The sequence below is a fragment of the Lampetra fluviatilis genome, chromosome 3 (assembly GCF_964198595.1).
Source record: "Lampetra fluviatilis chromosome 3, kcLamFluv1.1, whole genome shotgun sequence".
NCBI lineage: Eukaryota > Metazoa > Chordata > Hyperoartia > Petromyzontiformes > Petromyzontidae > Lampetra > Lampetra fluviatilis.
In genome coordinates, this window is record NC_136277.1 from 4,063,770 (window position 1) to 4,086,789 (window position 23,020).

General features: G+C 48.0%; 1 protein-coding gene across 3 annotated transcripts in view; it reads left to right on the top strand.

The window, feature by feature from the left end:
- Positions 1-23,020, top strand: part of GNB5 (G protein subunit beta 5) — an 83,346-nt gene that overhangs the window by 27,960 nt on the left and 32,366 nt on the right. For 2 of the 3 annotated variants that reach the window (XM_078881938.1, XM_078881931.1), the window contains exons 6-8: positions 1,355-1,498; positions 3,640-3,731; positions 16,399-16,447. In XM_078881938.1, the coding sequence (XP_078738064.1) occupies positions 1,355-1,498; positions 3,640-3,731; positions 16,399-16,447 (285 nt within the window). The remainder of the gene's footprint in view (positions 1-1,354; positions 1,499-3,639; positions 3,732-16,398; positions 16,448-23,020) is intronic. The other variant, XM_078881946.1, reaches the window with a different exon arrangement.

Consider the following 23,020-nt stretch of genomic DNA (forward strand, 5'->3'; position numbering starts at 1 on the left):
TGCTCCTCACACACAGCCTTACTGCCTATCTCTATCTGCAGCTTTACACCTCCCAGTAGCTCCCTACTGTTCCCAGGGTTGGCTCCCGCTTCTGACGGTGCCCCCTCGGCTCGTACGCCCGCGTGGCCCCACACCTTTCCATTCACACCCCGACTGCCTTCTCCTTCCGGTTTACCCGCTTAAGGACCCCCTACCTTTCACCCACGTCACCTGGCTCCGCCTCCTCGTGACGTCACATCCGGAAGGTCGCTTTCGCCCGCATTACAATAGTAATAGTGTTGAGCGATATACACATGAATTACTAAATTTTTCCAACATTTTATTTAAAACTGTAAACACATAGACTTTGATTGCTTCAACCAGAGAAACTTTAATAATAACCCTAACCCTAAAAATGCTTCAATTGATCAAATTGAGATTCTTACTGCCATTTATACGCTTTTTATATATCGATTGAAGTTCGTTGTCGGCTGTTCTCTGTATGGATAATTGCCTTTGAACTTTCACATGGGGCATAGTCTGGCCTGGAGGGGTATGGTCTGGCCCAGTCTAGTTTAAAACCCCGGGTATAGTTTAGCCTAGAACACTTTATCCCCCCGGGTATACTCTGGCCTGGGCCAAACTATACCCGGGTTTAATCGGGGCAGGGGTTGTTTTAGCCTGTTACACCGGCGCTCTGCGTGATCAGTGAGTGCCACCACAACCGCTAAGTGGTGGGAAACTGTCAAAAAGAGAGCGGTAGATAATGTCTCTGTAAAAAATAATTGGTTATTATTTTCGAGGCTGCTTTTGCCAGGGTAAAGCTCAAAATGTTGCTTAAGTTCAAATGAGGAGATTCATATTGCAGCAACAATAACAACGCGTGCTTTTCCCTGTTGTCACTCTCCGTTTATTAATTATCAATGCGAGCATCATTGTTGTACCCCCTGAGTGCAAAGGATACAACCCAGTGGTCACACTGAGGCTATATGTATTAATAATATTACAAATATGACAGAAAACAGGGGGAACATGGACATGGAGTAGGGAGAGAGGGGGTAGAGAGAGAGGGGGGGGGGGGGTAGAGAGAGAGGGAAGGGGTAAGGAGAGCAGAGCGTGAAATCTTTTGTGAAATATTTCATTTAAAAAGGGGGGGGGGGTTAACATAAAGCAAAGCATAAAAAAAATGAAATGATGAACGAAGCAAAGTGCCGACTACACCGAGCATCTTCTTGTTTCCCCTGATCGTAAAAAAAGGCTGTATCGCAACTGCAAACCTGTGTTGCAGCTGCGAGGTTGCGTCTAAGTGTTGTGGCTCTGTCGTGGACGTTGTGGAGCTCTCTTGCGCTGGTTCTTCTCCGTGTGGCTGCGTTAGATTCTGACATCGAGTGGAGATGGCACTTGCGCACTGTGGGACGTGGAGAGTGGCCAGCTCCTGCAGAGCTTCCATGGGCATGGAGCTGATGTCCTGTGCCTCGACCTGGCTCCATCTGAGACTGGAAATACATTCGTGTCTGGGGTAATCCGGCAGCGTTGTCACGACACCCACACAGCCAGCGACTTCCCGGTAAACGTGGGACGTTATTGGGCCAACATTAGCCAATGTTGCATGTTTACTGGCTTCTATGGAGGACCTGCATGCTTAAACGTACCACGAGTTATCAAACATAATTGTCAAACAACATCACCTAAAGAAACGACTTTGGTTCGATTTCTTTCTACAGAGATTCTCCATTTCAAGGGTTTCCAAAATCCATTCACTGCATTCCCTCTTATATCGCTCTCTGTTAAATCATTAAATGTATCTTCTTCTTCTGCATGAATTAGGTTTTTATTTAGCTTATTAAATGATACACATTTAAAATGTAACCATAAGAGGTTGCATGGACAACTAGCCTATACGATATAACGAGAAGTGGTTACATTTGTTGTAAGACTTTACAAGTAGCATGACATAACGGTGATAAACGTTATTCAAAAAAAACCCCGCGAGATCAAGACGGCCCTGTAACCAGCGCACAGTTATTTCACTTCTACTCAGTGTGCCTGGAGATTTGACAGCTTGAACCCCATAGCTTGGCAATATTAGACATTATTATTTAAAAAAATGGATATATTATACATTAAATATTACACAATATCATTCCAACCGTGAACTAAATGTGCCCAAATTACATAGAAGTACTTAAGATTAAAATAGTTTCTTCAGTTTCAGTTTCATTTATTTGGTATAGCCCTGTGAGGCATTCGGCTCTTGAATCGCGTCCAACCGCAACAAACAAAAAACATGAAAAAGAAACATCTTAAAGTGACGACGCGCAAACAGAAAAATCCAGGAAAAAACAGCAAAGTCTTCCAGAAAAAGCACCATATACCAACGCTGTGCAAAAATCCCAGTGGGATGCAAGTCAAACAACAACCACAAGACAACTAGATTAAAGCCATCAGTCTAACTCTGTACTACAACAAACAAACATGGCCAAACAGTGGCTTCCCAGGATCTCTCGTTTGCAAGTACCATTGAGGTTGAATAGGATTGCAGTGTTGTGTTCTGTCCGAAATTGGATGTAAATCTCAAGCTATTATCATGGTTAAATCAGATAAAAAGAAACATACCGATGTGCCTAAAGTAGAAATGGCTTAATCAGTGCAGTTTGCCTGTTATGACATGGATCAGAATACTAGGAGATTGGCAAAGATAGAAATGTGATACAGAAACTGAAATGCGTGCAAATAAGTATGGCGTGGTGCATGCTAGAGATTGCACTGAGAATCAGAAAGAGGAATGGATTGTATAACGTATCAAATTGACGTTTAAAGTAAGTTCTTCGCCTGAGGACGGCTGCTTGCGTTGTGGCCGAAACGTCGTGAGAATTGTTTTATTATGTTTTATTTTTATTATTTTATTACTTCCCTTCTACGTGACTTTACCGAAAGAACCAAGAAGAAAAAAGTAAGAGGAGTTGAGCCGGGCCTGTCGCTAGAAGGCATGGGGGGTCTGTGGTCGAGACGAATGACAGACTGGCAGCCAAGGGACGGAGCTGTGATGTTAGCTCGTGTGCAGGTGCTGTTACATCACAAACCATGATAGATGATGACAGTTTAAACGGGACTTTATCGAGCAGTGGATTGATCGTGGCCGAAGATGATGATGGTCATGACAAAGTAGTATATTGTGAATGACAGTGGTGTTAGCCCTAAACAAAATCAGTGGTTCTTCCCCATCCCCATCCAATGTATAAACTTCTAGAGAGATGGCAGCAGATAGGTAGACAAGAGATAGATACACAGACGGGAAGTCCAGTTGTAAGATGACAATATGCATTTTGATGAGATGTATTCAGGAGACTGAAGACAAATAGGAGAGCTTTTTCAGAAGGAGTAGGAAAAAAAGGAGAGATATTATATTTAGAAGAGACACAAATGAACGCAATGCTCCTTCTTCATAGCACTTAGACATAAAGAAGGGTCATTGCCCTTCTTACCCTTCATCGCCCATGTGGAAGAGCCAATAACCCAAAACGTCCCCTGTTATATATATAGACTGTATACCACCAGGTGATTTGTTTCATTATCTGAGCAGCAGAGTTTGTGCGACTCCAATTTGCACTGGTGGATCTGTGTCCTTGGTTGCCCATGACCTGGCACTGTGCTTCACAGGGCTGCGACAAGAAGGCAATGGTGTGGGACATGCGCACAGGCCAGTGCGTGCAGTGCTTTGAAACGCACGAGTCTGACATCAACAGCGTAAGGTCAGAGCTGCGCGCTGCGCGGGGAAATCTACGCACCGAACGGGGAAATCTACGCGCCCCACGTAGAGCACTGTGACATACGGTATTCCCTCGTTACTCACGAGGGTGCTGTCCGCGATTTTGGCCATCCGCAAATCGCATCGGGAACTCTACGCGGCTGCATCGAGAATTAAAGTGGTGAGATAAAGTGATGCGATAAAGTGATCAGATATATGATGATATTTGTCATATTTTTTAATAGCCTATTAACATATTTATTTCAGGCAAAGAATTAAAATGATGGGTCTTCAAAGGCCAATATCATTATCCGTCAAATTTGCTCTTCAAGAGCATCTCTGGAATATACCTCTCACGAATAATAAGGGAATGCTGTCAGCACTGCCCGGCCACATGGGCAGGTCCAGTTTCAGGAGATGCTCTTTGCGGGTAAATTGCTTTGGTGGAAAAACATTTTATTTTAGTTAAGTACACGATTTCATTTATTTCCAGGAAGAAAAATGCATCAATTTATTTTGTGTGGTTGTGCTGAATACATTGGCAGTCCGGGCCAAAACGTAAACCACATCTGGGCCTGCGCAGTACGTTGATGGAACGTCCGTTTGAGAGCCGATTGAGCCACAATGTTGCAAATTGGGAAATGTTTTCTACGTGAGTTTTACTCCATAACTCTAATTCGCTACATTTGTGAGTAGTTGAATATCAAGGCCATGGCCTTGAGCAATTGTACGAATGCAATTGTCCAGAATTGGCAGAATATGCTTTTTGGGTGGACATTTTTTTTATCACTTGACCATCGGTTTCATTTCTTAAATTTCCATCATTTACACCTATCGATAGATGACAACATTCAAATAAAAAAAATTCGTGTTCACGTTCAGTGGTGTTTAGAATTATTATATAATCTCTTAAACTGTTCCTCTGAAGAATGTTATGTTGTTCTGCTTGTCCAATGGCCTTTTGGTGTCAGTCATCTATCATCTTCCCAACATGGGATTTGCCATTTCCTGATTGACTTAAATCGCCAAAAATGTTGGCGCTTGTTATAGATTCGTATTCTCAGTTATCTTAGTTCAGCGATTCTCAATCAGTGGGAGTAAGGGTGTAGGCTGCAACATGGATACTGTGCAGGATAAATATTGAATGTGTGCTAGGTACGTCAGCACCACGCTCCCACGACATAACACTCGAATACACAACGTGAAACACAACCAAAGAATTACCAAATCGCTAAACACTATCAAACAACATGTTATAACTATCGATTTAAAGCTTTCGTGACTGCAGGGATTCATCTTCTTGGTTCTTTCGGTAAAGTCACGTAGAAGAAAAATAATAAAATAATATTGTGTTTTATTTTTATTATTTTCCTTCTACGTGACTTTACCGAAAGAACCAAGAAGATGTTATAACTAAACATACAAAAAAACAGAACTCCTCAGAATACTAAACAACAAACAGACCTGGTAAGCGTCTCAATAACAGCAGACCTCTTGCTGATGTAACCAACCAACACAGTAAATAGCTTGGGCATCACATCAAACATGAGGGTAAATTTCTCAGAACACATCATCTCAAATCACAGAAACCAGACACTACTATCTACGCACCATCAAACGCATAGCTTCATACATCTCCATTAGCAACAGGCCATCCCTCATACATGTGTAATAAACGACTGGACCACGATGTCTGGCTCAGTGTCCTTTATTCGGTTCGTGCTGTACACCCACACGGCTGTCTTTACTCTGTAGCTTCTCCACGGTGCTGACTCCAATGTCGGCCCGATCCACAACAGCAGCCCCGCTGCTGTTACTCTCACACAGCCCCCCCTGGCTGTACTCGCTGCAACTCCTCTCTCTCTCCGCAGCTCTGACAGCCTCGTGCTGTCTCCCTCTCTCCCTCCGCAGCTCTGACAGCCTCGTGCTGTCTCTCTCTCTCTCTCTCCGCAGCTCCTCCTGGCAGCCACACCGCTGCCTCTAACACGCAGCCCTTCTGGCTGTCTCCTCTGCAGCTGCACACCACTCCGCAGCTTCCTCTTGTCTTCGGGGTTGGCTCCCGATGGCCGTCGGTGCCCCCCCTCTTCTCACTCGCCCGCGTGGCCTCACTCTTTTCCGCTCACACCCCGACTGACTTCCCCTTCCGGTTTACCCGCTTAAGGACCCGAACCTTCCACCCACGTCACATGACTCCACCCCCCGTGACGTCACATCCGGAAGGTCGCTTACGCCCGCATTACACCACCCTCCCCCGTAGAAAAATCCCAGCCGACCTCGGCTGACCAATAGCAAATCGTAATGCGGCGAACCGAGCTTCCCCCCCTAAAGGACACTAAGCATACAATGTAACAGCAAGAACAACAACAACAACGCAATTAACATCAACGAACGTACAAAAAGCATGCAATAAATACAACTGTAAGAAAAAAAATAACAAGACAGCAACAATCAACGAAACGTAAGCGATTTGGAACGTGTGCGGGTCGCCGGCCCGTCCCGGACGGTCGGCGGCCCACTCGCAGAACGGGAACGCGATGAAAGTCGAGGAATGACAGGGGGTAATCCCCCTGTCGCAGCTGGAAGTCCACCGACGTCCCGTGTCCCTAAAGAGTTAGTCTTGGGCTTGTCCTGTGACCGTGCCCGCAGCTGGGTCGGAAGGGCTGCAGGGCTCGAAGGTCCCGCAGACCTGGCAGGCGTCCTCCGAGCAGGGCCCCTCGTCCCCCGCAATGTCACGGCCGGCCTGTCTGGAACAGGTACGACAGGCGCTCTAGCAAGATCAATGGACGCAGGCAGGGGAGAGTCAGCAGCAACAGACCCCGGCAAGGCAACATTGGGGGATGACGCATCATGTAAGGGAGCAACATATGGTTTCAAGCGCGACGTATGCACAACCCAGCGACGAGACCCAATCTGGACGCGTGCTGACTGTGGGTTGGGAACCGCAATGAGGCGTACGGGACCATGCCAGGGTTTGTGCAATTTCGGCGAGGTCCCCGGACGTACCTGTGGACAATGAAGCCAGGCTAGGTCCCCAACCTTCCAAGGGCACTCCCCCTCAGACCGTCGTGCATATCGCTCGTTCCGGGCCTGGGCTTTGGCCGTAGCCACGCGGGCATTCTCCCGCGCCTCCGTGACTCGGCGAACCGTGTCCTGAATGTATTCAGGAAGTGGTTTACGAGGTCCCTTCACCCCAGTTCCCAATTGCACATCCACCGGCGGCACGTTTTCCCGACCATACATAAGGTAAAACGGCGAATATCCTGTAGCCGCATGAGGCGTCATCCTGTACGCCGAAAGCACCCCGGGGATGTGCAGATCCCAATCTGATTGTTGTTCACTCACGGTATGGCAAAGCATGGCAGACAATGTCCTGTTCAGCCGTTCAACCATACCATCCGTCTGCGGATGGTATGGGGATGTCCGTACTTTCTTAGTCCCAAGGCCCGCGCACACTTCCGCCAATAATTTAGAAGAGAAATTCCTGCCCTGGTCCATGAGGAGTCTCTCAGGCGCCCCCTTATCCATAATATACCCAAACAAAAAGGCGTCGGTAATGGCCGCGGCCGACTGATCGGGCAACGGCCAGGCCATCGGCCAACGGGAGAGGTACTCAACCCCTACCAGCAAATATTTATTACCCCTCGCCGATGGTGGAAAAGGTCCCAATATGTCCAGTGCCACCAATTCATTGACTCGAGACACCTGAATCGACTGGAGAGGCGGCACGTAAGGATGTTTCGGCGGCTTACGTCGTGCACACGCAGGGCACGCGCGCACGTGCCCTACGACATCTGTCGCCATGCCGTGCCAAAAATAATGACGTTGCAACGTCAACAAGGTCTTCTGCACCCCTAAATGTAAGAGAGTGTCACAATGGAGGGTTCTAATCAACTCGAATCGCAAGGACGTTGGTACCACCAGGCGCCAACGTTCCTGGAACCCCTCCCGCCACATAAGCAGACCATCTCGGAGAGCGGTTTGCGGCCCCATAGCCGTACTCGGACTCCCATTGTCCCTAGCAGACCGCTTCCGCAAGGACACCAATGACTCATCCATCATCTGTTCCCGGATCCAGACAGACCGCGGCAGATTCAAAACCCCGTCAGCCGGTCCCGGTTCCATCGGAGTGTCCGACTTCTCGACGGCCAACGTAAGCGGCTGAGGGGGGTTTGGAATCGGCGAACACCTATGCGTCCCCGACTCACATTTACAAGGGGCGCGCCGCGGTAATCTGGAAAGTGCGTCAGCGTTCGCATGGCGCACTCCCTTCCGATGTTGAATTTGGAAGGAAAATTCCTGTAGCGTGTCCAACCAACGTGCCAACTGTCCGGATGGCTGGTCAATTTTAAGGGCATATTGCAAGGCCGCATGATCCGTACGCACAATAAAAGAACGACCGTAGAGGTATGGTCGAAATTGCCGTAGGAAAAAAACAACCGCCAATAGTTCTCTGCGAGTGACACAGTAGCGGGTTTCCGCAGGAGACAAGACTCGGCTACCATACGCCACGACACGCTCTACACCCCCTTTAGACTGTGATAACACCGCCCCAATACCTGTGTCACTCGCGTCCGTATCAAGAATGAATGGGTGATCGAAATCGGGATAATCCAATGTTGGGGCCGTGGCCAATAGATCACGCAGACTCCGAAAGGCCGCCTCCTCCGGCTGTCCCCAAACAAACTTCCGTCCTTTACCCGTAAGGAGATGCAAGGGCCTCGCAATCGTCGCAAAACCCGGCACAAATCTTCGGTAATACGAGGCAAATCCCAAAAACCGCCGAACATCCCCCACGGTGGCCGGAGTCGGCCAATCCCGGACGCACGCCGTCTTTTCCGGATCCGTGGACACTCCCTCAGCACTCACAATGTGCCCCAAATAGCGGACGGACCGTTGCAGTAGGTGACATTTCTTTGGTTTGAATTTCAATTTGGCAGAACGCATCCTCGTGAACACTGTCTCCAGCCGCGTCAAATGTTCATCAAATGTGCGGCTGAAGACAATAATATCGTCCAAATATATAAGACACGTCTCCCACTGCAACCCCGTCAAAACGAGCTCCATCAATCTTTGAAATGTAGCAGGGGCCGCATTCAATCCCATCGGGAGACAGTTGAATTGAAATAACCCCTGCGGCGTACGGAATGCGGTTTTCTCCCGTGAGGACTCGTCAAGGGGAAGCTGCCAAAATCCCGAAGAGAGGTCCAGTGTGGAAAAGAACTTAGCCCCCGACAATGCGTCGAGGGAGTCATCCATACGCGGCAGGGGGTACGCATCTGCCACCGATATCTTATTCAATTTGCGGAAATCAACACAAAATCGCAATTTGCCATCCTTCTTCTTAACCAAGACGACTGGAGCGCCCCATGGGCTGTTAGATGGCGATATAATGTCCGCAGCCAACATGTCTTCCACTGCCCCCCGTACGTGTTCTCGCTCCGCAGGACTCATCCGATGCGAATTTAATCGAATAGGGGCAGCATCGCCCGTCTCAATGTGATGGTAAAGCAACGAAGTGCGGCCCAAATCCAAATCATCGGAGCTGAACACATCGGAATATGTCAACAACAATTTACGCAGCGCACCACGTTGCTCCATGGACAGGGAAGAATTTCCGTCACATAAATGAGCAACCCAACGATCATCCGAACTCCTTGGCTCGGAAACCCCAGCAACAACTCCCCGGCTATGTGGACAATCATGGGTCGCAAACGCCGTAGTGGCATGTGCCACAACCGTACCGGCCGGGACACGGACGTTTTCTCCCCCCGCATTAAGCACCTGTAAAAACGGTAATTGATCCGGCCGGACGATGGTCTGTGCCCCCACTAACGCCAACCCGGTTGTTATCGTGGCGGACGGTGACAACAAGACCCCTACTGCTCCTAGCCGATCAGGCAGGGGCTTCCGATACCGCAAGGGTATAAGCATCTGTGTACCAGGTGGGATGTCCACAGATGCGACGGACAGCGCCTGCACTTGTACGGCCGAAGCAGGTCGCCCCCAGGGCGACGGCAGAAACGAGATTTGACGGCCCCCCGGCAGTTCAATACAATTCTCATTGATTTTGATCAAAATAGGCATCTTAGCCAAAAAATCGGTGCCTAACAAACAAGGAACCGCCAAAGATCTCGATATCAACACAACACCCGAGGCCGACACATCCCCAATAGATATCTTAGCATCCACCTGACCCACGATACCCATGCTACCCCCGTTCGCAGCGACGCACGACCCATAAACCGGACGCACAGCCCCCGGCGGGATGCCCAACAGATGGAAAATGACATCCGAAATAATAGTCGCAGACGCGCCGGAGTCGACCAAAATGCGTACGTCCACCCCTTGTATAGACCCCGGTACAGTGGACGAGCCCGTAGCGGCCGCGACGACTCTCCGTGCCAACTTGCGCCACTGCGTGACCGAGCGACAAGGCCCCGTCGAAGGGCATGCTTTAACCACAACGTTAGGATGGCGCAACGACGGTGATGGGTGAGGTGTAAAGCCTTGCCGAGTGTCTGGTGCGTGCCGACATGCCTGTTTCGGAGGATCTTTAGCCGACTTGACCGGTGCCGAGGCCTCCTGCTGCGGCGGAGCCGGGAAGCGGGCCCAGCAGTCTCTGGCGTAGTGGCCCCTACGCCCGCAGCGGAAACATTCGGCCTCGTTGCGCCGAAGCGCAGGCCTCGCCTCCTGACGGCCCCGTTCTGGTAGCGCCGCGCGCGGTCTCGGCCCGCCGCGTCCCGTCCATGGAGCGGAGGCGGCCGTCAGTTGTTGAGGGCCCCGGTCATCCGGAACATAGACAGCCTGCGCAGGGTTCCACCCCAGCGCATCCCCTTCTTTGACGGGCCCCCCCGTCCACGCCGTCACTTGTTTCCAGCGACGGAGGTTGAATTGCGCATCGAGACACTTAGCAGCCGTCCGGGAAGTTAGCTTCTCATGCCCACACACAGGCATGGGGATCCCTAGATCCCGAGACAGCTCCAACATTTTCCCTAATATGAGAGGCTCGAGCAGGTCCTGTGGCGTCTCAGGATAAGCTGCCATGGCCAGCTCCAGCACCGCACCCCTGAACGCCACGGGCGACTCCTCTGGTGCTCGTTGTCGTTGAGCGAATCGCCGATGCGCATCATCTGGTGGCTCATAAGCATCGGCCATTTCTTGAAAAACACCACGTAAAGTTGCCTTCTTATCGGTCGTTATGGAACGGAAGAATCGGACAGATTCGTCGTCCAGGAGAGTCGGCAACACCTCCAAAGCCTCCGCATCGGTCCATCTTGCTGTGCGTACCGCCGCCAAGAAGCGGCAGGCGAACGCGCTCCAGTCCCCACCGACGGAAAATTCTTTAACCGTTGTAAGGTGGCGACTCCGACTCCTCTTCCCGCCGTCTTCCAATGGTGGTGGTTGTGATGGCAAATTCAAAATGGCGTCGGCCCGCGGCGTGGCCAAGATGGCGGTTTGGCGCCACGGAGCGCGCAAAATGGCGGCCTCTTGCCGCGTGGGCAATGGCGGCGGCAGGACAGGCAACGTGGCGGCCCGCGGAGCACCAATTGCATCATCCATCGTCCCTGGCGCGACGAGATGGCATAGATGCGCCAGGACGTCCTTAAGTGCCTCCAGTTGTACCGCCATCGCTTGCCATCGTTGATCCGCGTCTGATGATGTCGACGGACCCGCCACCGCGCCAACATCCTCCACTCCCGTTCCCGTGGTCGCCTCAGCCGGGCTCTCCTCCACCACCCCAACAGGATCCGTGGTTGGAGGGAGTTCGTCGTCGTCGGACGAAGAAGCCGATGCAGGCGCCGGATTAACTTTCTTCCTCACTTGTTTCGACATGCCGTTGCACTTCCGACACCAGTGTAATAAACGACTGGACCACGATGTCTGGCTCAGTGTCCTTTATTCGGTTCGTGCTGTACACCCACACGGCTGTCTTTACTCTGTAGCTTCTCCACGGTGCTGACTCCAATGTCGGCCCGATCCACAACAGCAGCCCCGCTGCTGTTTCTCTCACACAGCCCCCCTTGGCTGTACTCGCTGCAACTCCTCTCTCTCTCCGCAGCTCTGACAGCCTCGTGCTGTCTCCCTCTCTCCCTCCGCAGCTCTGACAGCCTCGTGCTGTCTCTCTCTCTCTCTCTCCGCAGCTCCTCCTGGCAGCCACACCGCTGCCTCTAACACGCAGCCCTTCTGGCTGTCTCCTCTGCAGCTGCACACCACTCCGCAGCTTCCTCTTGTCTTCGGGGTTGGCTCCCGATGGCCGTCGGTGCCCCCCCTCTTCTCACTCGCCCGCGTGGCCTCACTCTTTTCCGCTCACACCCCGACTGACTTCCCCTTCCGGTTTACCCGCTTAAGGACCCGAACCTTCCACCCACGTCACATGACTCCACCCCCCGTGACGTCACATCCGGAAGGTCGCTTACGCCCGCATTACACATGCATCCGTGACATCTCGGCGAGATTATTGCAACTCACTATTGTTCGACATACCTCAAACACAGCGACAACGCCCACAAATCATTCAGAATAATGCCGCTAGACTAATTTTCAACCTCCCGAAATCATCTCACATCAAACAAACTGTAAAAATAAATGTACACCGGTTCCTAATCTAATGTAGAATACACTTCACAAATACATCCTCTTACCATGCAAAGCAACACACAAGCAAGCTCTACCTTGCACCAGAAACCTCATGCAGATCAAGCGAAACAGCAGATCACTTCGCCCCCCCAACTCAAACACTCCCCCAGCCATGAACAACTAAACACACGGAACCATGGGGGACAGATCTTCCTCATTTGCAGCGCCACACCTTTGGAACAACCTCCCTGAAGCAATCGGCACACTCGACTTCCATCACGACAACTCAACAACGCTTCTCTTCGCACTTGCATGCAACGACGAACTCACAACCACAACCTGCTTGATTGTTTTTATATTTTAAACAACCGCAGATAGTTTGTAAATAGATATGTATTTTTTCCCATCGTTGAGAATCTTTTTCATGTTATGTAGAGTTTGAGTTTTCACGTTGATGATGGCGTTTTGAGTGGCAGATTTGTGCCAGCAAGGCACCATGCATGTAAACTAAAATAAAATTCACTTCACTTGACTTACTAACTCAAATTCATTTTAACACACAATATAAAACATATGCCTTACTAACACAAAATAATTTAACAGACAACATAAAACACATGGCTTACTAACACAAACCACTCTTATACACATCATGAAACACAACCCTGACTAACACAAACCATGCTAGGGGGCCGTCCATAAATGACGTCACGCACCTAGGGGGGGGGAGGGGGGTCAGACATTTGTGACGATGTGTGACGAGGGGGGGAGGGGTGGTTTGAGAAATGTGACGTCACGTCAAAATGCGCAACTTTAAAAAAATATATAAACAATAGAATTGTTGTAACAACACACATTTGATTATTTAAATTTACTAAGGTCACCTTTTATTTATTCCATGAATGAGAATTTTGCTTCTCCATGGGAGAATGGAGAAGCATACATTTTGTACATTTTTTGAATGATTGTTATTAAACATTTTGATTATAATTATTCTACCAGGGCTTTTCATTCTGTGGAATGAATATGTGATTATAAGAACTGTACTCTCCATTTTGCTTCGTTATACTACAAAGTTTCAAGTATTGTTTTTATAGTTATAATTACTTTTAATATTTTATAATTATAAGAGAATTTCAATATGATATTCTGAACATCTGCAGTTTTAGTTAGACGTTGAATCTTTTTAATTGAATTTTATGCAAAATTTCAGCTATCCAATGCCTCCTTTTTAATACATGTTTTCTCCTACAACATCAGAGTGCAGCGCCACATTAAATACGCACTACAATGACAATAGTTTAAAGTGATTTGAAGCATGTTTTATTTTCAAAATGGAAATGTGGTTTTGGGGGAGGGGGGCAGAGCTTTGTGACGTCATATTTGAGGGGGGGTATGACTTTTTGTGACGAGGGGGGGAGGGGGGTAAAAAATCGGCCAAAATCTCGTGACGTCATTTATGGACGGCCCCTTTTAAATACACATCATGAAACACAACCCATTTTAGGATCTGCTCCGTAGGCGATTTAAACACACAATGCGTTTTTGTCCTTTTCTCTGTAACAGGACTTATTTATTTAAAGCTATTTATTTATACGCGCGTGTGTTTAATTTGGACTTCATTCGAATGATCCCACTGAGACTGCCTATCCTGAACATGCCCAGTGACCTCCGACCTGACCTTGACCTCCTTAAAAATTTTCATTTTTCGAATGTTTTTGTCGCCCATTTTTCTGCTTATTTCTACAACGCAGTTGTTCAGAATCTGCTTAATCTGCATAATGCACCAAGGCTGAGATCTCTTTTTACACATGTTTTGTTTAGTTTGACACCTGCAGACAGAGAATATGATGTCAATGCCGCACCACCCCTGTTGGACTAACATTAGTGGTCCGTAAACCATTGTCTTCGTGTGTCTGGCAATGCAATGTTGAAACAACCCTCGCCAGACTCTTTCCCAGTACAATGAGGATGGAAATGCCCCCCCCCCCACCAGTACTGCTACAATCAGTGTGGTTTGCCTTCTAAATAAAGACCACCATAACGTCTCTCTCCATCCCTGCAAAACCTGTCCGGCGGTCCATGCATTTGTCAGAATGTGATGCGGGGCTGCCTGCGGCACGATCGCTCGCCTCACTCGGCTGTACGTGCGGGACGCCACCCCCTAGCCCCGTACGCGTCACCATCTTTCCACATCACTCATCGGTTGGCAGATGGAAGATTTAGCCAATCACTTACAGTTGGAGGTTACTCAGCGCTTACCTTCGAGGCTCCCGCCAGCCCCCGTGGGGCCAGCTCCAGCTCCCTGTGGCAGCAGACTGTAATGACGCGGCGTGTTGTGAGCGATGCTGTCAGGGGAAAGGCTTTCTTCGTTGGCTGATTATAACCTCACACCAACCACGGCGGTAGATGCCGGGGACTCCGGCCCGGTGCAAGGGTGCTGGAAAAGTCTTCCCTTTAAAATAGTGAATTAGTTAAATCAATTCACCAAATAACTTAGGTATATAACGTCTAAATGAGCATGTGCGAGAGGCCCCAAGTGGACAGGCGTCTATGACATCCAGTACCTGCACTAAAACACACATTTAGAGTACACACACATACACATAATCATCAGGTATAGCATCATCAGCGTCATTAACATAAGCAGACGTAACGCTAATTGTATCGTCGTCATTCATCGTCATCCATCTGGGATTTGTACAAAAAAACCCTCAACTCTGTTTCACGACACGGACGTCCTGAAGGGAGATTGGTGCCCGGCACGAGAATGTGGAAATTAGCGCCGTGGCTCGGGCCCAGCTATGCCGATGAGTGCCAGCGGTTCACCACAACTGTCACGGGACGTTCTGCTTCCTTGTGGGCTCCACCCGTAGTTTGCAAGGCCAACAGGCTAATGGACTAAAATCGTTGTTTTTTGTTACTTATGTGAAGAGATGATTGTAAGTCTATTTTGTATATAAATATATATTGAGAAAGAACACTCTGTCTTCCCCGTCCCAGATAGGAAGGGTGTATTAGCAGGTGGGGGAAAGTGCAGCCCAAGTGACTGTGGCTACCTCCATCACGAGGATATCCAGGATTATCGTGATGGTGGTGGTGCACGCCTGTAATCCAGCACTGTGGAGGTTAGGGTTGGTGGTTCGCATACATTTTGGGAAACTCCCTTCCTGAGGAGGTGCCGTAACCCTGGATTTCCAAAAGAATGCAGTGCAGGATAAATGTGGACTCCACTCGTGCCATCTGTATGGGATTGAGTCTTTTCTCTGGGTTCTCCGGTTCCCACATGTAAGCGCCTTGTTTGTGGATTGCACAAATGTTGGGAATCTCCCTTGCCACGGGCATCCAGAAAAATGTGAACTCCACCTGTTCCATCTGTATGGGATAGAGTGTTTCCCCCTTGCACACATGGGCTTTCTCCAGGTGATCCGGTGTCCTCCCCACATGTAAACACTCATTAATTGGTTGATAGCCCCTTGATAGGCATGGCTGCCGTTCCTGCTTTTCTGTGGTTCCTCCTCTCGCCTCTCAGTCGTGTTTTTATCTCTCTACGAGAGTGAGCGAATATCGTAGGGCGCATTAACCAGTTCGAATTACGTCTCATTATACGATACCACACACAGAAAGAGAACGATGGGAGACATTCCCCACTTTCTTGCTTGATTGGCAATTATTATGGCGTCGACAGGCAAGGGCGCTGTTCTTCGCTCGGTCGGTGTTCCACATTTTGCAAGATCGGACTTGCCAGTTGTTTAGCAAGCCCTTAATTTTTGATGAAAAAAAAAATATTTTTAATAATTTTTATAATCGTTGGAATGCAAACATTTCGTGGATGATGGACGCTTGTGTTGCGCCCGAAACGTCGTGATTTATTTTATTTGATACCTACGTGACTTTACCGAAAGAACCAAAGAGTATGCTGAAAGCGGTGGAAATATTGTCGCGCGTCACTGTATGACGTTCATCATCACTATCAGCATTGCGATTGTCGTTGTCGGTACGTCATCGTCAACAGCAGTGGCTGCAGCAGCATTGTCATACTGCACGCTGCGCTTTGCCATGCGGTCATATTCTGGCGGCGTCTCTTCCTGCAGGTACTACCCAAGTGGAGATGCGTTTGCCACAGGCTCGGACGATGCCACGGTAAGAATCAATATCTCGAGGCCATTAAACATTATATAATGCTCTTTGGTTCTTTCGATAAAGTCAAGTAGGTATAAAATAAAATAAATTAAATCACGACGTTTCGGGCACAACACAAGCGTCCCACCTGATGACGGACGCCTGTGTTGTGCCCGTAACGTCGTGATTTAATTCATTTTATTTTCTACCTACGTGACTTTACCGAACGAACCAAAGAGTATGGATCCCTGCAGTCACGAAAACTCCAAATCTAGATTTACTAATGCGTTTTTTCCCACTGGTTCGGGTGGATGAAGGGAGTTTATATTCGCACGAAGCGAGAGTCCTGCCAATACATAGTGCATCTTCTTGGTTCTTTCGGTAAAGTCACGTAGAAGGGAAGTAATAAAATAATAAAAAAATGTTTTATTTTTATTATTTTATTACTTCCCTTCTACGTGACTTTACCGAAAGAACCAAGAAGATGAATCCCTGCAGTCACGAAAGCTTTAAATCGAAATTTAATACATAGTGCACTTTATAGGCGAGGGTTGGAGGGCTGCTGTTGGTGAGGTGTAGCGTGCACAAAGTGGTCCTCTTGGCCCAGGGGGTGGTGTGAATACTTAACAGTAGAGTATGTCAGTTTCTATCAAACTGCCTTCTCTGTTTGAAAGGATAACTTGGATTTTTTGTATTTTATTATCACAGATACCAAATGCAGGCCTGAAGGCATATCATTCAAAGTGGCCAGGATATACTGAGAGTATGAGTGATAGTGTATACAAATACAACAACATATTTATATTCTTGGTACTTTCGGTAAAGTCACGTAGAAGGGAAATAATAAAATAATAAATATATAACACAAAAAATTCTCACGACGTTTCGACTGCAACACAAGCAATCATCATCAGGTGTGAAATCCCTTCTACGCAACTTTACCGAAAGAACCAAGAATATGAATCCCTGCAGTCACGAAAGCTTTAAATCAAAACAACATATTTCTTGGATTGGTTATGAAAACCTGTGAAGGCCAGTTCACTTGTTCAAATGTGTATGTTTGAAAAGCAGGCAAACCAGATGGTATAACTTTCGACCTCGTCAAAGGAGCGAGACCAATTATCGGATTAAAAATTAGTGCTCATGTTCAACTAAATGTTTACAGAGAAATTAAATTCTGTAATAATGGGTTGATGCCACATTCGTTATTCGATTAAAAAGGGTATTCAAATTGACTTGAAGATCTTTGTGAACTCAATTTTACTTAAAAAAAACCGAAGAGGTGACAGCACAGGGTCGAGGAAACATTTATCTATCCTCGATCACAAAGATACCCCGTGTAGCCTTAACAGACTGTAGGGGCAAGTGCTGCTAGCGATCACCTATGAAGGCCGGAACGGTACACGAGGGGGTGGGTGGCTAGCACCACGCCCCATCGCCTTTGACTCCCCAGTGGCGATGTTTACGCACTGCACCAAGTGCTCATTTCAGGCTGAGTCGACCTAGGGGAGGCCCAGGACCGGTTCAGATAATCGTCACTGGTGTTGGCCGTGAGTGGGAATCGAACCCGGGTCGCCAGGTTCATAGCGCAGCTCGCTAACCACGACACTACTGCTCTACCACGTACGCTCCTCCACGTACGCTCCTCCACGTACAATCTTCCATGTACATGCAATGTGAAGACCATATGACATGCATGCAAGGCATGGTGGGAATTTGTGCCTCCCTGCTGTTTGTGAGCACACCTCTGAGTGCTATTAAACATCATCGCTTCCATCCTGTCGGCAGTTTGCTGTTGTGATGAGGTTTCTCACCATTTATCGAAAGTTTTGGATTGGAAGATGGAATGTGAACAAAACATGGACACTGTTGAGTGCGTATATAAGTGTTGAGTGGTGCACGTTTGGAGTTGCAACGAGAGAGAAAGAGGAAAGAGGAACACGTGGCTGAGAGAAGAGACACAGTGAGTGGGCTTGGGCCAGAGCACGTCGAACAAAGGGTTGGATAGAATAACGACAGTGTGGCAGCCGAGGGAGGGAATGCTCCCGAGAGGACGTCCACCACGGAGATGGAGCGATGAAACAAGCTGTTGGGCAGGTGCTCCGTGCATTGTTACGTTGCAGCACCGTACGAGATGGTGATGGCTTGTAGAGTTCTTCCGTCAGTGGATTGATCGTCGCTAACGATGATGATGATGATGATAGAAACTTGGGGCAAAGAGACGATGGGGGGAGTTGCAACGTTGAGAGTGCAGGAAAGAGGATCATAATTCGTGTGTCCTACAGCATGGATGAAAACTCCATCTGGTAGAACACATCCTGATCCAGTGCCTCCAAAGCATTTAGCAGCTTCAGTGGCCAAGGGTGATGATCATGAGGTCGTCACACTCACACGCACGCACCCACTCTGACGCTCACAATACAAAAGTCACCTATGTAGCCATTAACAGGCGTTTGTGGTCATTGCTGTTAGCGAAAACCTGTTAGTACATCCCCGGCACACGAGTGGGTGATGTGGTTAGAACCACACCCTTTGTCTCCCCAGTCCTGATTTTCACACGCGATACTGTGTACTCGTTTAAGGCCGAGTTAACTTATAGGAGGCCCAGGACAGGTTCAGATACCCATGACCATTCACGTGTGCGTCTTCCACGTTATAGCAAGAGTGACATCACAATGACCTCATTCCTCTCTTTGAGCACACAGAAACGACATGCATCAGCAGCAGCATTGATTATATAAGTATTTATACTGCCCCTCCTATGCAGTAGATCCCATGGTGCCAGAGCAAAGCAGCATTTGAAATAATCACTCATTAAGGAAGTGAATTCAGAGCAAATACAATGTTCAAACACAATACAATGTGCGCAAGATACGCAACAAACAAGAGAAGAACACTTCAAAAGGGAATGTACTCGTCACTGCTGGAACAATATAAAATATGGAATGATCGTAAATGATAAATAATTTGTTGGGGATATTTTTCAGTTGTCACGTATGCGATGTATTACAGTGGGACTCCTCAACCGTGCTCAATGGGGACTTGGGCTGGGAAGAGGCACTTTACATATCTCAATTAATTTAATTATCTGCATTTGTTTGTGGATTTGCCCCCCCCCCCCACGTGACTAATAATCCGTGAAATCCGTGTGGATAACAGCGATGGCGCGTTTGTGGGAGACCACTTCAGGGTGGCTCACAGCCCTAGAAATTTTCGGGTCAAAGGGAATAATTTGCCACTCGGTGGACTTCTCCACAAATCTGGCTGTCGCCTGATGAAGCTAGTTGTAATTACTGGCGAAACGTCGTACTCAGATTGTAAATGTTGTGGCTTGGCTCTCCAACACACCGGTGTGTTGCTGTACAAGTGACGAATTGGCATGTTATTATTCTTGGTTCTTTCTGTGAGGTCACGTAGATATAAAACAACAATCAAAATTTTAAGAAAAAACCCAGGACGTTTCGATCGCTACACAAGCGGTCTTCAGGTGGAGAGAAAAGAGGGGGCAAGCTTCCAAATGAAGCTGCTTATAAAGGGCTCCAGAGCGAGTGGGCGGGGAAAAGGGCTGGCACATTCTGTTTACGTGACAACCCTTACTAGTTGGCTGTGTCGGGTGGTGGCGGGTTTTAACGACACATTTATACATTTACGCGATCTAACCCAACAAAAAGGCCTCTACTCTGTCCTTCAGTCCGCGGTGGCATCATGAGCGGCGAGTCGGGGCAGTGGCAGAATGATCACCATCATCACCGCCACCATCGTCATTTGCCGCTCCGTGCTCACTGCTGAATGAAGGCAATTTGTGGCCGTCGCCATCCCCGATTGTCTTGCACGGTCACAATCCATCTTTTGCGCACGATTAATGGGTCTCGGTGCTCCACATCTGCCGCGCGGTCGTCCTCTCCGGGGCACATTCTCGATGCGCCACGCTCTCGTCCGCGTGCAGTGGGAACGATTTTCACTCGGCACGGCGGGGGAAGGACAGGGGACGAGTGCGACGGGAGGGCTAAGCGCGCGCCTCGTGGGATGTTCCACAGCGATGTTAAAATAATACGACAACAATATTCGATCCTCTTTGGGTTTTTTTCGGTAAAGTCACGTAGGTAAAAAAATGAAATCAAATAAATGAAAACAACTAAATTAAATCACGACGTTTCGGGCGCAACACAAGGACAACGTAGCGATAGCACACACGCTTAAGCGGTTGTGCTTTCGCTACGTTGTCCCCACCTGAAGAAGGACGCTTGTTTTGCGCCCGAAACGTTGTGATTTAATTTAGTTGTTTTCATTTATTTTGTTTTATTTTTTTACCTACGTGACTTTACCGGAGAAAAAACTAAGAGTATGAATCCTTGCAGTCACGAAAGCTTAAAATCTAGAAACAATATACGACCTTTATCGTCGTCACCTTCCATCGACCCATTATTATCAGCAATCCGGTTGTCATATGACAGCACAATACCTAACAAAAATAACTAACAAAAATTATCAGACAAATGTGTCTCCTTCGCATATCCGTCCGTGTGAGCACAGCTTCTTGTGTGCGGCTCCGTGGATAATGGGAGGAATTTGCAGCGTGGCCACTGCTGAGTCGCTGTCCTGACTCACAATGTGTAAATGTGGGGCATGGACGTGTGGATCAGAGGAGTTTACCCAGATCAGTGGGTGCCCTGTATAATGGGAGTTCCAAGTAATAGAGCACGGATGAGAGGAGTTTTACTCTATTTTATACGTCTATTAGTTTAGGCCTGTGCGCTGCGATTGGATGGCGGTGTTATTTGCCAGGTTAAATCCATGAAATTGTTGTTAACTTCAAGAGACTTGACCATTAATTCTAGATTTGAAGCTTTCGTGACTGCAATGATTCATATTCTCAGGTTTTTTCGGTAAAGTCACGTAGGTAAAAACATTAAAATTAATGAAAGTAAAATAAAACAAAACAAAATAAAATTCACGACGTTTCGGAGGCAACACAAGTCTCCGTCATCAGGTGGGACCGTCACAGCCGAATTAGCTGCTTTAAGTGAAGCAATGATTCAAGATGTAATCCCTTATAAGCAAGTTGAAGGGAGGTGGAGAGGGGGGGGGAGAGCTTATCAGGCTGTGGTAGCCAATGAATGGAAACGTATCGGGAGGGAGGAGGAGCGGTGATCAAAGACTGCACGCAGTGCTCAACACAATGAATGGAGACGTGTCGGGACGGAGGGCGAGTGGCGATCAAAGACTGCACGCAGTGCTCAACACAATGAATGGAGACGCGCCGGGACGGAGGGCGAGCGGTGATCAAAGACATCACGTAGTGCTCAACACAATGAATGGAAACGTGGCGAGCGGTGATCAAAGAACAATGAAGAGATTACTGTTAAACACTGTGGATGTTAACACTCGGTGAAGTAAATTAAAATAGTGCCTGTCAGATAAGATGTTCCAAAAAGTGTAATTAAGTCTTTTTTGCGTGGTTAATAACATCTTTCCAGTGATTACTGAGTTTGTACCCATCATCACGGTTGAAATTATGTCTGTGTTTGTATATTTGTATGGCTTCGCGTACAAACCTTTGATGGTAGCCCGGAGGTTTGCAGAGAACCTTGGTCTCGGAAAAGACAATTTCATGAGAGCCCGCCGAGTTGTAGCAATGATCGGCAACGGCCGAAGAATCAGTTCTGCCGTGTTTCAGATCTGACTTGTGCTCGCGGACACGATCAGCAACATGACGTTTTGTTTCTCCAATGTAGCAATCACCACAAATGCAACTCAATTTGTAGACTCCAGGATACTGTAAGTCAGGAACGACATCCTTCACAGATGGAATCAGATCACGGATTTTATGCACTGTACTGAATCGGACTTGGATCTTATGTTTGTTTAGAATTTTGGAGATCTTTTTGGTCACGCCTGCTATGTATGGTAACGTGATAGTTTTGGTCAGAGTTTCATGTGGTTGTTTCTGTGTGGTGGGAGAGACAGCTTGGCGGATAGTGCGGTCAGAGTATCCGTTCATCCTGAGGGCCCGATGTACATGTCTTAATTCATCAGTCAGGTGGTGTTGGTCAGAAATGCCATGGGCTCTGTGGTATAGCGTTTTGATGAGAGAATTCTTTTGAAATGGGTGGTGGTGGGAATCCGGTTTCAAGTAGGAATTTGTGTGGGTGGCTTTCCTGTAGACAGAATGTCCCAAGGATCCGTCAAGCCTCCTCTTAAACAGAATATCCAAGAATGGTAGTTTACCGTCTTTCTCCACTTCCATGGTGAATCTGATAGATGGGTGTCTAGAATTGATGTGGTCCAAGAAGTGGTTCAATGCTGGGAGGCCATGTGGCCAGATGACGAAAGTGTCATCCACATATCTCTTCCACAGGGAAGGACGCAGGGTGGATGTCTGGATGGCGTCTGATTCAAACTTTTCCATGAACATGTTGGCTATAACTGGTGACAAGGGGGAGCCCATAGGGGTACCCTCATTCTGTTTGTAGAAGGTGCCATTCCAGGTAAAATAGGTGTTGGTGAGGCAATGCCTAACCAGCGCAGGTACATCAGAATTCAATCCATGTTGGACTAAGTCCTCAATTATTGTTAGGGTGTCCGGTACTACGT